Below are 17,765 nucleotides of genomic sequence, written 5' to 3' on the forward strand. Positions count from 1 at the left end.
ACATAAGTTATATTGATAAAATATAATCATAAATGCGGGAAGTTTCATAAAGCCTGAAAGTAAGAAATAGTTCTTTTTATATTTTTGGTATGTGGTGTCTTGTTTTGTTTGTTTTGTATTAACACATACCGTTTTTTATTAAATAAAATAACTCGATTACATTTTTTCAGTTTTATGCAGTTTTATTCACAATATTTTGAAGTTACTTGTCAGTGAAATTTTAAATACATATATTAATTTCCTGCTATGCGTTCCAGTTGTACCAACTTATTTCTTTGTAAAATAAAATAAAATAAACTACTTTGAAATTAAAATGACAGACACATCTATCACTGTCAAGGATCTTCTCGTTGGACAGACTATACTTTTGTTATTTATATGAAATGTCTAAAACCCACTCTAGGTAGATTCGAAATAAATAAAATAAAGGACAGGAACGGCATAGAAACTAACATTAAAGAGGACCATGGCAATAAAAATAATGGCATTATAAAAATCACACAGATGTTCTATACAGAACCATACGAAACAAAACGGGAACCGCCGGTAGACACCGTAAAGAAACTCCAAACAAAAATAAGAAACGTAAACTCAGAACTACAACATGAAATAAGCAAATCGGAAATTAAGAGAGCATTGAAGAAAATGAAAAACAACAAATCACCTGGAAAAGACGGAATAACAACAGAAATGCTAAAGTACGGCGGAAAAGCTGTAGTTAATACTCTTTATATTCTCCTGAATAAAATCCTAATAGAAAAAATAATCCCAAATGACTGGAAGTAATCTATAACCATCATCCTACATAAAAAAGGTGATATGGCAGATCTAAAAAACTATCGTCCTTTAACACTCCTTAACGTAATTTATAAGCTCTTCACGAAAATATTAACCGATAGATTAACAACAAAATTTGACGGATACCAAGCAAAAGAACAAGCAGGTTTCAGAAAAGGATACAGTATAGTTGACCACTTATTAACTATGAAAATACTAATAGAACGAGCCAATGAATACAACATCCCACTATATATTTCATTTGTAGATTTTGAAAAGGCCTTTGATAGTATTGAGCACTGGGCAGTAAAAACTTCCTTAATAAATAGCAGGATAGACTACAGATACGCAGACTTAATAGCCAACATATATAGCGAAAAAACAACAACAATTAAAATCCACGAAGGAACAAAGCCAATTCGCATAGGAAGAGGTGTCAGACAGGGTGACACAATATCCCCTAAACTCTTTAACCAGGCATTAGAAGACGTTTTCAAAAATTTAGACTGGGAAGAAAAAGGTATCAAAATATGTGGACAATACTTGAATTACCTAAGATATGCGGATGATATCGCCTTAATAACAGAAAAGGAAGAAGAACTGGTAGAAATGCTGGAAGAACAGCAGCTAGAAGAATAGGCCTAAATATGAACTACACTAAAACTAAAATCATAACCATAAAGAATAAACCAAGAAAAAATAGAACAAGTTGAAGAGTATATATCTGGGACAAATGATTAAACTGAAAAAAGACAAAAAAACTGACAACCAAACAGCTGAAATAAAGAGACGACTAAGACTGGCCTGGGCAGCATTTGGAAAATTAAGTTACATATTAAAAAACAAAAGATTTCCACAGTACCTCAAAACCAAAGTATATAATCAATGTGTACTTCCTGTACTTACTTACGGATCCCAGACCTGGACACTGACAAAATCAAATATGGATAAGGTAACAAAATCTCAAAGATCTATGGAAAGACCAATGCTACATATAAGGCTGGCAGATAGAAAAAGGAATGAGTGGATCAGAGGAAAAACTAAAGTTTAGAAGTGAAGTAGCAAAATTGAAATGGAAGTTTGCCGGTCAGAATGTCAGACAGAAGGATGATCGATGGAACAAATGCATCGTAAACTGGAGGCCCTGGGAGAATAGAAGAAGTAGAGGAAGACCCCAGATGAGATGAGCGGACGATCTGAGGAAACATGCAGGCACAAAATGGATGAGCACGGCGACAGAGAGGGAAGAGTGGGGGAGGCCTATATCCAACGATGGACCGAAGAGGCTGAATAGATAGATAGATATGCCATTGTATTATTTATTTCTTACTGAATTAATATAAGCTTCTGATTATATCGTATTCTAATTAAAAACTAAAGTATGAACTAGTAAACAGAAAAAAACATTCTAATATATAACAACACCGGAAATAGTAGAAGAATATAGGTATATTTGGGACAACTAATACACAGTTTGGGATCTTTACTACCAGAACTCAACAGAAGAATTAAGTTAGCATGAAGTGCTTATGAAAGAAACTTAATCATAATCAAATCTAAAAGGCCACTTTATCTAAAGAAGAAAACATTTGATCAATGTGTACTACCAGTCATGACTATGCATGCGAAACCCGGACACTTAGAACGGACATTATAAGGAAACTGCAGGTCGCACAACGCTGAATGGATTAAATATGCTGGGAATAACCAAGAAAGACCAAAAAAGAATAGAGTGGATACGACAAAAGACCCAGGTATAAGATGTCATTCACAGAGTCAAATTCCTCAAGTGGCAATGACACCTGGCAAGAAGGACGGACAACAGATGGACCACAAAAATTACAACATTGCACCCACAAGAAATTAAGAGACCTAGAAGAAGACCAAACCTCAGATGGGACCATGATAAACAGCCAAGTCCTGTTTTTGGAGTCTAATGGTAATGAAATTTTGGTCTTGGTCTTACAGGGTCCAGTCTTGATCTCGCTCTTGAACTAGCTGCTAGACTCTTGATCTTGCTACAAGATTGGTACAGATTGACAGATTTTAATTGGAGGCAATTCTTACATCGGTGACCAAAAGACTAGAAGGTCAAAACGCAAAAGTAGGCTTAGTGTTTAATGAGAAGAAAACGAAGTTTATGAAGTGGTCAGATAGGGATTTGAGAAGGGAAGATGTCTACAAATAGATTCTGAGAGAAGGAAATGATACAAGTTTGAGGAAGTAGATACATTCACATATCTAGGAACCGTATTTCTAAGGAAACCAAATGTAACTCAGGAAATTGTGGTAGGTATAGTCTGTAAAACGAATAACTTTGAATTTGACAGTTCCCGCGGGCTTTTCTAGTGTTAATTTTATTAGGTTAGCAACTTGCGGCCATGCTGACGCAATGCCGTCTCTAATAGAACAGCCTAGCAACGAGATTTATGACGTCACACTAGTTAGATACTACAAATTAATAACTATGTTGTAGAATACATGGAAAACATAATTATTCCTCGCTTTGTTGGTTTGTATTTTAAAAATGATATAGTTTACATGAAATATATATAATATACAGTTAATAAATACAATATATATACCTATTTATATTAATAAATACTTTGGCAGATAAAGTATGAACCATACAAATGCAGCAAATGTTTTACAATATGACTGAAATCGTACTCCATAGTCAATGTAGATAGTTTTTGTGTTAAGAATAATAATTTAAAAAAATATGTGGTCAACTTTTGACAAGTTTATATTAGTTTATTAATTGCAGTAAACATTATAATATATAAATAAATTTTGTGAATGCAAATAATAATACATCACTATTAGTACGCCTTTTTTTCTATGATATTTTATTATTTGCAAATATAATTTTTCGAACATTGATACTTGCAAAATATACATATAAATTTTGTGAATGCAAATAATAATACATCACTATTAGTAGATATCTGAATGTTTTTTTTGTTAAATTAGATCGATTTTCGAACCCCAAAATTTAAAATATATTTTACATTTTACCCATTATCTTATGTACCACCTATTCATTATTTGTATATTGTAAAACATTTGCTGCATTTGTATGGTTCATGTTTATTAGCCAAAGTATTTATTACAATAAATAGGTATATATTATATTGTATTTATTAACTGTATATTATGTATATTTCATGTAAACTATATCATTTTTAAAATACAAACCGAAAATACGAGGAATAATTATGTTTCCATGTATTCTCCAACATATTTATTAATCCGTATTATCTAACTAGCGTGACGTCATAAATCTCGCTCCGTGGATGTTCTAATAGAGACGGCATTGGTCTAATATATATTTAGAAATGTCAAAAGCTGATGACATTTTACTTTTGTCAATTATGACATTTCGTGTTGATTTTTGCAAGAAGAGGAAGAATTGTCACTTGTTTTATTATTTTCCTTTTCTATTTCACGAAAGTGAAAAGAGTTACCTATCTGATTCGTTCAGGCTAGTTCAGGCACTCAATTTAAAGAATATCAGTAACTTTTTTGACAGAGGGATTTTATATTTGCCATGTTGGTAAAAAATAACGGTCAAAATTCAAAGTTATTCATTTTATAGACTATAATAGATGTGTTAGCGCACTACAGAAAATTATTAAGAGTAAAAACATCTCTAGAAGTATAAAATTAGGATGTACCAAACAATGATACGACCAATAGTGCTGTATGCATGTGAAACTGGACGTTCAATGCAACGGAAAGTTTGAGGCTAGAGATTTGGGAAAGAAAAATATTGAGGAAGATTTTTGGAGGAAAAAAGATAGACAATATATGGGACAACAAGAACAAATTAGAAGAATTAAAACAACTATATCGGGCACCGATTATAACGGGAGTAGCAAGAGCACAAAGACTGAGATGGCTGGGACACATTGAAAGAATGGCTGTAGCAAGAGTTCCTAGTATGATAATGAAACGTGAAATAGGTGGAAAGAGAAGAAGGGGAAGACCGAGAATCAGATGGAAAAAAAATGCTGAAGAGGACTGGAGAAAGATAAGAGTGGAGGGGTGGAGAATAAAGGCAAAAGACAGAAACAAATGGAGAAAGATAAACAATCAAGCCATGAGCCTTTTGGGCTTTTAGAACTATTATATATAATTATAGAGGTGCGCGGTGGCGTAGAGGTATAGGCTCTCGTCTATCAATCTCAAGGTAGTGGGTTCGAATCCCACACCCGGCCTTTCATCAGCCGACTATTTTTATTAAAATAAAAATAGTTTGGGTACCTAGGTCGACTCAGCCTTAAATTAGTACTTGGGATTCACAATTCTGAGGTAAAAATAGTATTTTTTGTAACTGTATTTTTATAACTGTATTTTTATAACTGTATTTTTATAACTAGCCACATTACCTTCCTTGTATACCGATGTTGTGATATGATATGATCAATAATCTTCAGGTAATTGATTATCCACACAAAATAAAGTTTACCCTGTAAAACCCCAGACCGCATTTGTGGATATATTTTCGGCAACATTCTCTTGATATATTTAAACCAGTTACAGTATTCCATTTAACTGTTACTTCGCGAAGAGTACTTCTTCTCGCAGACTTGCAAATTTTTCTAAATTTCGTAAATCTCTGAGATACAACTTTTGGCCTTCCCGAACTTTTATCTCTAACGTCTATGTTGGCAGATTCGCCGTATTTTTTTTATTATATTAAAGACCGTGTTTTTTTTGAATACTTAAATCATCAGAAATTTTCGAATTGTTTTTCCTGTACTGTATTGACGATTGATAATTTCGCGTAGTTTTTGATTTGTAGCTTTCCACGGACCATTACTTTGGATAAAATTAACAAAATTGAAAATTAAAAAAATTAAAATTTCTTACAGTAAATCTCACTACTCAAAGTATCGAGTCACTTACAAGATGTCAATGCTGAAGTAAACAGTTTGCGGCATTTGTGACGTTTGATTTAAAAATACTTGTCCCAACATTTAGTTGTCAGCAAATTTGTCCTTTTATGAACAAAATCCGCTACTGTAAATATGGATTGATTTACAAATTCATAAAAATATTGTCAAGTTATTTAGGATATATGGCTATGTTTATATTTAAAAAATTAAACATATATTTTTCAGTCATTTTGAAAAACCAGGGCAATAATTCCATAATATGACCTTGTCCCAACATATAGTTGTTAGGGCTCGTAGTATGGCAAGCTGTACCTTGCTACTCCCAAGGCGTTAAACGCTATATACGGGAGCTATTATTATCATATATAATTATTACATAAAAAATCTTTAAAAAATAAGTTTCAAATAAACACTGATAGTAAATTTTAAGATATTAATTAAAAGAATTATAAAGACTTACAATTTCAGTGCACCATCCTAAAATATGAGCTAATCTAACATTTTCTGTAGTTAGTTTATCAGAATCCTCCAGCATATTGTAGGCCATGGCTGTTAGCAGAGCTCGATTTTTTTTGCCAGAAGGGACTGTGTATTGTAATACCTAAAATAATAAAAAAATATGATTTTTAAAATAAAATATTTACCTATACAGGGTGTACAGGCTGTACAGGCTGTACAGGTCGTCCCACTTTCTTTTGTTTTACAGGGTTTCTCGTTTGTGAATAGAAATACAAAGATGCGGTTTTCACATCACTATGTTACTTTTTATGAAACTAAAAATGATAGACGCAGATGTTAGTTCCTGAAATACACGGCAAATTTGAAATTGTTGCATTTTTCGACTTTCCTCGTATCTTGGTTATCTTGTAATTTACCGAAAAGGTGAAAACTGAGTCCCATAGAGTTTTTCACGTAGAATTCAGCAGCGTAACTAGTTTTTCGCTGGAAGCTGTCTTTCTTAAAATATGACGTTATAATAAAATATGAAGAGATGTGAAATCAGCCTCTTTGTATCGCTACTCATAAACGAGAAACTCCATAAAACACACTAAAATGGGACACCCTGTATGTTGTGGGTCAACAGTCGTAATATTTCCTTAGTAACACTGTCCAGCTTTTTCATTGTGACAATCTGGCAACCTTCCCTAAAGTTGATTTGTATAGTAATAGCACAGATTAAGTATACTATATATATATACAGATAACAATCTTATCCCTAATTCGTGGTACGAAAATTGTTTTTTTATGACGATGTGCAAACGAGTAAAATTTCCTGTGCGCAAAAATAAACTCGCGTACAATAACAATAAACAGCGTAATAGAGAGATATTGCTAAACAGAATAGCGTGCATGGACGTTAATAAGGCCAGGTGTTATTTCCTTTACGTGAGGTGGTATTTACAATAACTCTCTTCATTTATAGTTATCGGATCGGAAAGAATTCTGTTCGTGTCGCGTCCGCTATTTAAACTACCCCTGACTTTGAATTTAAAACTTTGAAATTGTTTTCTTTACTAGGTATTTTAAAACTAAAGGGCTAAAGTGCTTATTTCCAGTGCTTTATTGCTCAACGCCTGCCAGTGGGTTTAGAGCAACAAGCAACAATTTCTCTTAGAAGGGCTAAGTCGTCATCTGCTGTAAACCTAAGCCTCTTTATAGGTTCTTTAATATTGGAAGAGGTGGAATCCATATTTTGGGCCATATTTATTTAATTAATTAATAAAACTAAAGTAATAATTCAAAACAATTCAAACATAACCTAAAATAAAAGATCTCGCCGGCCGGCCCCGGTTGTCAAATACCTGCACATGCCCATTTAAGCAATTTTTAAACGATATTTAGAAATAGCGCTTGGTGTAATTGATCCGCAAATTACGTCAGGCGGTAACGTTATTAGCGGGCGTTGCGTTAAAAATTGACTCGCGCATATCGTAACCATGATAAGGTACGCGTAAATACTGCATGAAGCTATTCGGTTTTGCGATATATCTCTAATAACTGTGCCGGTCAGGCGCTGTGCACAATTTTAGAGGCCATAAGTGGGAGTGCTCCTAGTGCTAACTAGTGACCGATTCCAAAAATTGGAACCACGAAAAACAATAAAGAAAAAACAAAGATTATAATCTGTATAATCCGTGGTAATAATAACTCACCAGGGCCGGTGGAAGGGAAATATTGAGACCGGGCGAGTACCCTATCTGGCCCCCCCCCCTCCCTAATAGTTTTAATAACTCTCTATTTTCTTCAATACTATACTTTAACTACACCTAAGCATATTTATGCTACTTTGTGTCTTGTCCTGGCCGGTTAAAAGATGTTCAAATGGTATTTTTAATCAATCATATCTCAATTTTTTCAAACGGAACAAGGATGGCTCATGCATATTTAGAAAACGCATTTTTTACGAATAATTTGATACCACACACTTTGATATTTCTAGTCAAATTGTTACAAATTGTTCGCCGTTATGAACCGCATGTTACAATTTTAAATAAACCATATGCAAAAATGTCAAAAGTTGACATATGATATGTCATTCTATTCAGAGTGTCATTTTCTATCGCATAAAATATAAATACACTGAGGGTGCCATTTAAAAATCAACTGTTATAGAAATTTCTGGTGAAACAGGAAGTGCCCAAAACAATTAGACATACGTCAATTAATCTTAATTTATGTCGTATTAACATACCAAATCTCGTTTTCTATCTGAAAAAATAAACAAGTCATAGGGGTGAGCCACTTTTGAGACGCACCCGGTATATAGAGCTATAAGAAATATAATTCCAACTTCAGCAGTCTCGTTCTGGTATAAGTGATCTTTGAAAACACTAGAATAACACTCACCCAAGCAATTGAATAATTATTTTTCTATAAGAATTTAAGAAAATTTTCCTTTCTTTTTCACAATCAATAATTATTTCGTGCAGAATCAGTATATGCTCAGACAGTTTTGTCGGCTTCAAAATGAGGATCAGCCAGTGTTTGAGATGCATTTCTTTGTGTGATTCCTCTAATGAGAAAAATTTACTATTCTGCTACCATTTTCCGTGTATTACTACATAGTCAATCCGGAACAATCCAAATCACCAAAAGATTGATATCTCTTCCCACTAGGTACTCTTAATAAGTTAATTTAATTAATGAGACAAATATATAATTTTTTTTGATAATATATCGGGATCCTCTTCAGCTTCTTGCTAATAAATATTTGCCTCATATAATTTTAGGGCATATCAGCCATTAATAACAAATAAAGGGTGCGGGTCGTAGAAAAAGTTCGATTTTGAGCGATCAGTCTAAAACTGTGAATATTGCTGGCTCTTGACCCAAAACAATTTATTTAGAAATTTATAAAAACGAGAATTATAGAAAGAAGGGTTATTTACAAAAAGTTGTTAGCTTTTGTGTTATAAGTAAAATTCCACGAACAAATCAGATTTATATTTTTTTATTTTATTTTATTTAAAATTCTTCCACGAAAATGAATTCGCGAATCCCAGTTTCGAATAGAGCACCGAAAAAAACATACAGATTAGAAGAAATCAAAACTATCCCAAAACTTTCGTTCTAAAGATTTTTTGAGCATAATTTCAGTAAACTGAAGGATACGTCTAGGATATATGTACGTAGTAGTGTTTATAATGTTTAGTCAGATATGCTTCCCTATGTTGTGTGGTAATTGCTAATATTTTAATCTGGAAATTGATAGTACCGATTAATTATTGATCTGGTTATTAGTTACTATTTGTTTAGATTACTCTTTTTAAATATTTTAGTTGCTGTCGTGGCGCCCCTCGGATCCGGCGCCCCGGGCAGCTGCCAGCTGCCCGGGTCGCCCGGCCCTTCCACCGGCCCTGTAACTCACCCTAGCAAATCTGCGCATGACTTCTGGCAATTCTTGCTGTCTGCCGGCATCTGTCAGTTCCCGGACTATATCTGGAAATAGTGCCATAAAATCTCTGGATTGTTCCTTACTGACTAGCAACGTAGATGCCGGGTTTGCATTGACTAGACTACGTTGAATGGTTGACAAAGCCCTGTAACAAAAATAGTTTATTAAAATTTATACGAATTAAACGAAACAATGACAATTTTGGACAACCGAGACAATGACAAATAGTTAAATTGGTTAAAGCTAAGCCGTAGGTCATTAACATACTCATAACTACTAACGCCTTTTTGCCTACATTATATGCAACGCCACTGGTTGACAATTTTTTTAAGCACTTTTATTTTCTACATACAAATTATGCATGAAGAATAACCACTAAAAAAGTATAATAAATAAATTTAATATTTTTTTCGTGCCCTTACTATACCACGATTTTTATGTTTTTAAGTAAAAAAATGCCAAGCCTCGCAGTTTTTCCACTAGAAAAAGTTGTAAGATCTCATCTAAAAGCAAGTAATTTATTTTAGTAGTGTCTATGAAAGCACCTATTCAACATCTTTGTTATAAAATGTTATCTAATCAAATACAGGGTGAGTCTGAAATAAATGCAAATATTTTTTGGGGTAGTAATTTCGACACCAGAAACATGATTATGAGGTTTTTTTTCACGAAAAAAAAATTTGAAAATTTGGAATTTTTTGAAAAAAATTTGGATTTTTTTTTAGTTTTTAGTTAAAAACATAATTTGTTGATAATACGAGTATAGCAACACAGGTAGTAGATAAAATTTACAAGAAAGAAAATTCAGAAAAGATTCATTGATTCTCAAAATTTTAGCAAAAAATAATTTTTTTGGAAATTTTCAAAGTAAAATAACTCGGTTATTTTGGATTTATTTGAGAAACGGTAAAGAGAAAATATGTTTCTTTTTTCTTTTATTCAGATCTACCAGCCCTAAAAATATTGGCACTTATTTAAGGCTCACCCTGTATAGTTATATCAGTTATTAGTTATCTAATGACATATAGTATGTCATTCTATTCAGAGTGTCATTTTCTATCGAATAAAGTAACTTAACTAACACAAGGCTAACACTAATTTTTCACCAAGGCGCATAGGGAAAATAGATTTGATCATCTAATGTTTTTAGCGAGGGGTAAACCGCAGAGGAATTATGGTGTACACTATGAAGGAATTCTACAGGAATTCCAAGGAATTACTAGGAATTCCAATGATTTCCGGAAGAATTCCGATGAATACACCAAGGAATTCCTTAGGAATTTAGAGGAATTCCACAGGAATTAAGAGGAATTACAAGCAACTTTATACAAAATTAACGAACATAAGTAGACCATGAATACTATAATAGGTAGGACCAAATTTAACGAAAAACGTTTTGCAGGCGATTTTTACTATCCGTTTTTCGTTTTAGAATCGCTTCCAAAATTTCCCAACATCAAATATCTACAGGTTAGATATTCTTTTAATTTAATATTGTACCCTCGATTATATATCTAAAATATATTCCAATAGTACGGCCGAACCACCCCCGAGAGATCTACTTATAACGTTCCTTGATTTCGCCATTTTAAAGAAACGCTCATAAGATTTTTTTATTCAATACTCAGAAAGTGTAAAGTTGTTTTTTCATTTCCTCGGAATAATACCGAGGTATATACAATAGGAAAATTAATACAACTTTAGGTGCACTTCATCAATGACACAATGCGTAATCTTGTGGAATTTACTGGTGATCGTATTATGACGTTCAACTGAAGTTTTATTAATTTCCTTTCCTATAGATATAACTAGGACCTATAATTTTTCAAAAAATCCGAGAAAAATTAATTTTAATAAGTAAGTGCCGACATATTTCTAGTATTTTCACCTCATGATTCCCTATTAGTCCTAAAATTTAACTAAAAACGTAAATCTTGTAATAGTACTTTTATTTTTTAGATCTAGTATAGAATGTGGACATATAAAAATCTGAGAAAATTCATTGCGGAACTGCGAAACGGAGGTGGCAACGCTGGTTAAGACTGAAAGAGTTACCGAGTTCGTACCAAGGAATTCCAAGGAAGACCTTGAATGATTGACCTTGACCTTGAAGACCAAGGAATTCCAAAGAATTCCGAAGGAATTACGAGGAATTCTGAGGAATTATTTGAGTAAAAGGAATTACGGTGTACACTTTTCCCTCTGCGGTTTACCCCTCGGTTTTTAGTGTCTTGCCCTGGCCGGTTAAAAGATGCCCAAATCGTATTTTTAATCATATCTCAATTTTTTCAAACGGAACAATTTTGGCTCATTAGAATATTTGGAAAAAGCATTTCTTACGAATAATTTGGTATCACACACTTGGTATTTCAAGTCAACCATTTGTTTCCTGAATTAAAAAGATTCGAAGAAAAGTTTTCCAATATTTTCGAATGTCAGAAATCAAATTTGATTATTTTTTTTTTGCTATCGACTCCCATATTGCATCTTTTCTATCTTGGTCTCTATATATAAAATGCTTGACTCGTATCGCACAGCTCTAGATACTTTTGTACCAGTAAAATAAGTTTTCTTCATTCATATTTAAAACGATTTAAAGGTTCCAACAAAAATAAAACGAAATCTAACCTACATCATGCGACTTGAGCCAGCTAGCGTAATCGAAATACTGACACACCCTTCAATATTTGCATGTTTGTGGAGGTGCGCTGGTTCGCCGGTGCGCACATTAGGTCGGACCAGCAAGACCAGGCATAAATATTGCCGGTCATATTTGTCTCTGACCGACACGACCTGTTTTGACGGTCGTGGCTTGTGGCGGTACGTACTGGTACTGGTCTAGTGTGCTCTACTCTATTAAATAACACGGTCACCTTCACCGGTAGATTTTACTGGTCTGGTCCGTGCCGGTCCGTGCAGGTATAGTGTGCAAGCATTCCTGACGTTTTTTTCTAAACTTTTATTTAAAAACCTGTCCTAAATCTTTAAATAAAATACAAAAAGTTTAAATACGATATATTTTAATTTAATTATAGCTTCCATTAAAATAAAAAAAATTACCCGGCTATGATACGGAGAGTTCAGGTGTACTTGAGAAACGAAAGACAGTGTTGTGTTTCTCGGCAGGGTCGTCAGGGAACGACCGTTACGACAGAGATAACCTATCTATCGCTCGTGTCGCACTCGTTATAACCTAAAACAATAACACAACAATAACAAGACAGTGTCTGACCGCATGTTCCAGCTATTTATGAATGAGATGCTTAGTCTATATTTTATTTTAAGTCTATGGTTCGATCTTTATTGTTAATCCAGTGCCTTCTATTAAAAGATCAGCCTACGGGCGGACTTTTGTTTACTTCATCAGCTGTACATACTTAGATATTGGGTTAGATTCCGTTTCATATTTTGTCGGTTGATTTTTGGTTTTAACCCCTTTATTTTTGCATATTTATTATTGTGAAAGTGCACAAAACTAATTATTTTGGTGTTGAAGTGACATAAACTACTATTAGATATAGGGTCACTCTCGGTTTTTATTTTCGCATAAAAAATAGAAATTTTAAAATTACACGTTGTGTAAGTGATTTAACCTAAAAGTGCCCATACATTTTTAATTTCTATCAGATTTTGTGTGTGTTTTTAAGACCCAATACAATTCATCAATAAAGCTTAAGTGGAGTGTTTTTGGTGCTATGCCTCATCTTTGTTGTGTTCCTGGTGGAAAGGATAGTTACTAAGGATAGTTATTATACTAGGCAGCCCAAAGTGTCCGGAAGAGCAAGAAAAGTGGGTACCAGTTATAAATCAAGAGAATTTTACTGAAAATATCTTTAATAAATTTAAAAATAATATTCTCCCATGATGGTATTAATGAAAACTGACAATTATGTTTATTTTATTCATATTGTGGAAACTCCACTCCAAGTGTTGTTGGTTCAGCTTCGATAGATTCAAACACATAAGTAGGTATTATGACCTTGTGGAAAAAATAAAGAATATGTGTATAGAGATCATGAAAAGATTATTATTTAGAGTTCAAATTTTAAAAAAGATTTTGTAAAGACAAGACTGATACAGTTTAAAAGAAGAATGTGTTTTGTTTGATAATATATAATGTATGTTAAGCATAACATATATTTGTCTGTAGTAATTTTAATGAATAGTATTGATTATTTATACTACCAAATTAATATAACATTTGCTGATGGCTGAATACATGAATAAAATAACAATAAAATTGGTATATTTGTATAATACAAAATTAAGTTTTAAGAATAAAGGTGCTACTAAAAATACTAAGAAATTCATATTTTGTTTTAATTGGTCTAATGTTATTTACATTTTACGTAAGAATTATACCGTATCATCGAAAAAATCGGCGTCTAGTTGGTTTGAAAATTATGGTACCTACGACATTCCTAAATAACTGGGTACACATAAAATAATTAATCCAGAATTTACAATCTTGAAAATTTGATATTCTTGAACCTTGATTCTAATATTTCTACTTGATTTTTCTTTCTTTTAATCACAATTTTTTTTTTCATTTATTATTATTTTTTATTTGGTTTAAAAAAAAACGGTTCGGCTAACATTATAGCCTCCATCAGTGTTGTGTCATATGAAAAAAAATAGTGTCGAATACAATCCAAACGCACATGTTATCCACCACACAATGTCCTTACAAACGCATACCATGTCAATACCAAGCGCCATGTCTTGATAAAGTCTGCTACGTCAGTTTGAATTGCAACATTACGTTTACGGTAAAATCATATTGTGCGTATCATTCACCAGCCATCATCGTTCGTTTTGTCCACGAAACCCATCTCTAACCAAAGTTCCAACCCGAAGTCCAAAACCAGTACCAGAAGACCAATATGTCTATCCGCCGTCCGCTCATTCTTGATGGCCGGTACTAAAATATGTTCTTCAATACTGACACTTCGTACCCGCGAACGCAGCCACAATATATCACTATTAGTAGATATTAAATGTTTTTTGTTAAATTAGATCGATTTTCAAACCCCAAAATTTAAAATATATTTACATTTTGGCTACGCGCGCACGAGAGGTTTTTTACCCGCGCGGTCGTTTAGCCGCAGCGTCGAATCAACCGCTCCCTAAACAGAAGTGCGCGCACTAGAGGCAAATAAACCGCCAAAACGTATAAAAAACAGTATCCAACAAAATAATATTTCTAGTGCAAAAATGAAGGTAGCGCAAAGAAGAGCTATAATTATAGTGGCTTTACTACTCCGTGCGCGAAAAGACAAAAAAAAGAAAATGTGGGTTCATCCGCTAACAAGCCAAAGGCTCATAAAAGGGCAATTTTATAAATTGTACAGTGAATTGCGGCTGTATCCTAAAAAATTCTTGGGATACATGAGAATGAGCATAAGGTCATTTGATGAGCTACTTTTCATATTAAGGCCATTTATTACATACCAAAATACAAGTATGAGAGATGCTATACCAGCCGAAGAAAGGGTAGCAGTAACTCTTAGGTAAGTAAAACTAACATTAGTTTCAAAATAAGTTTTATTTAAGCACACATAACAATACAAGGTACAAAAAATCTAGGTTTAGGATAATTTATATGAAAATATGAAAAAATTACCAAGCCATTTTATTAATGTAACTCAAATAATTCTGAATCAGATGTTGATATCATGGAACCATGATCAGGAGAATGAACATTTATGTCAGAAGCTGGGGAATAATAGTGGGGGTAGTGCTGGCTATTCGGAAGCTGTTTCGGCGATGTAGAACATACCATCTCATTAAGTGGTGGCTCATTAGGTAGGATTGGGTTAGTTGCAGCAAGTCCACAATTGTTCTCTTGAGGATTACTGTAAACCTGGCTCTGCCAGTTTGGAATGGGGTGTGTATTAGAAGTAGATGGTATTAGCTCTTTGCGAGGAAGTTGTGGCTCAGTAGTCGACATATTAGGATTAGCTACACTAGTAACAGTAAACTTATTTGTTTGGGGATTATGCATATTGACTTCTGATATATACTTCTAACCAAAGTTTTTCTTTTGCATTTCTATCACTGTATTCTGGAATAACTTTATTATAGAGTGCTGGTCTTTTTTCTACCTCGATAATTAATTTCTCACTATCAAAATAATTGCTATCAAGGGCCATGGCGTATACTAGAACGTATGACAGAAGAATACTCGTTCACAGACTCGTTGACCAAGTAAATACGTTGGCTGAAATAAAAACGGCGGTTATTTCGCCGCGCGTGCGCGCGGTGTCTTAAATTATCTTGTGTTTTATATAGTTCAGCGGTAACCGCGCCGCTGTCTAAATAGAACATGTTGCGTTTTTAAAACAGCAGCGGTCAAACAAACGTCAGTGCGCGCAGCTACACTAAAAGAGATGTGCTGTATTTCAGCGGTTAAACAACCGCCGCGGTTGAGCGGGTAAAAAACCTCTCGTGCGCGCGTAGCCTTTACCCATTATCTTGTATGTACCTATACATTATTTGTACATTGTAAAACATTTGCTGCATTTGTATGGTTCATAGTTTATTTGCCAAAGTATTTATTTATTTTATTTATAACGATAAGTTTAAAAATAGCTAGAGGGTTTATTGAATTGAAACACTTTAGTTTCTTTTAATGAAAGAGAATTTAGGTATAATGTTACGACGCACTGTCAACAATACATTGTGTAACTGGTAATAATTGACGCAATATCGCAGAGAGTACACAATAATTGGTTCTTTAAATAATACAATGTTTTTATTGGGCAATATATCAGTTGCTATTAAATAATTGTAGTTTTTATCTATAAATAATGAACTACAATGAAAATAAATCATCCGATAGAGTATTGGAGAATTAGTTTTACTTTGATATCGTTTATTGAATGTAAAAAAAGGTCTTTTAGAAACGGAATGTCGATTTGAGAACGATTTTAAGCGTGGCAAAGAGGATGTGCATGGTTTCAGTCACGTAAGCCATTCTAAAGAACGGTCGATTGGGATTACAGAGGAAGTTAGGAAGCGTATATAAACGCTTAGAAATTGTTATGAATCTAAAATTAATTAGATAATATAGAATAAAATAACAAGGGGGCGACCATTGAGGGGGCTTAAGAGATTTATTTTCTGGCCTATTCCGTGCAAATCAAGCATTAAAAATGTAATTGAAGGATTTTAAGGGCAACGAAAACAGGATCATGAAGAAATGATCAATGCAAAATAATTAGGGTTCGTCTCAAAAGTGGCTCACCCCTATAACTTTTTTATTTTTTCAGATAAAAAAAACGAGATTTGGTATGTTAGTGTATGACATAAATTAGGATTGGTTGATGTATACAGTTGTTTTTGGTCACTTCCTGTTTCACCGGAAATGACTACAACTTTTAATTTTTAAATGGCACCCTCGGTATATTTTTACTTTATTCGATAGAAAATGACACTCAATGAATAGAATGGCATATCATATGTCAACTTTTGATATTTTCGCTTAAAAAAATAAATTTCAATCTATGTGTTAAAAACATTAATTTTTAATCAAGGAGCGTTGGAAAAATAGATTTGATCGTTTAATGTTTTTAGTGTCTTGTCCTGGTCGGTTAAAAGATGCCCAAATCGCATTTTTAATTATATCTCATTTTTTTCAAATGGAACGAGGGTGGCTCATTAGCATATTTGGAAAAAGCATTTTTTACGAATAATTTGGTACAACACACTTGATATCTCGAGTCAAATTGTCGATATGAACCGCATGTTAAAATTTGAAATAAACCATATCAGAAAATGTCAAAAGTTGACATATGATATGTCATTCTATTTAGAATGTCATTCATGTCAAAATAGCGAGGATGTTATTTAAAAATCACAAGTCGTAGTCATTTCCGGTGAAGCAGGAAGTGACCGAAAACAATTGAATACGTCAATCAATCCTAATTTATGTTATATACTAACACACCAAACCTTGTTTTTTTATCTGAAAAAAATAAAAAAGTTATAGAGGTGAGCCACTTTTGAGACGCACCCGGTAGAAGTGCTTGGAAGAAGAAAAAATGGTTGAAGAAATAGGTATGTAGTTGAAAAATGAATGTTTGGAGAAATAGTCGAAAATCTATTCCATATAACTGCTTGACGAATTTTGAAGAAGCATAATTTTAAGTCAATTAAATATTCCAAACACTTAAGAATTATTGAACGGGGGG

The 17,765-nt window shown here is 33.3% G+C and overlaps 1 protein-coding gene across 1 annotated transcript in view; it reads right to left on the reverse strand.

Moving 5' to 3' along the window:
- The window catches only part of LOC115890443 (farnesyl pyrophosphate synthase), a 45,192-nt gene that overhangs the window by 15,811 nt on the left and 11,616 nt on the right, over positions 1-17,765 (reverse strand). Inside the window, exons 2-3 of the mRNA XM_030910671.1 lie at positions 9,547-9,718; positions 6,139-6,279 (exon numbers count right to left, since the gene is read on the reverse strand). Coding sequence (XP_030766531.1) covers positions 6,139-6,279; positions 9,547-9,718 — 313 coding nt within the window. The remainder of the gene's footprint in view (positions 1-6,138; positions 6,280-9,546; positions 9,719-17,765) is intronic.

This window comes from Sitophilus oryzae, unplaced genomic scaffold (genome assembly GCF_002938485.1).
Source record: "Sitophilus oryzae breed Bouriz unplaced genomic scaffold, Soryzae_2.0 scaffold_864_pilon_pilon, whole genome shotgun sequence".
NCBI classification, from domain to species: domain Eukaryota; kingdom Metazoa; phylum Arthropoda; class Insecta; order Coleoptera; family Curculionidae; genus Sitophilus; species Sitophilus oryzae.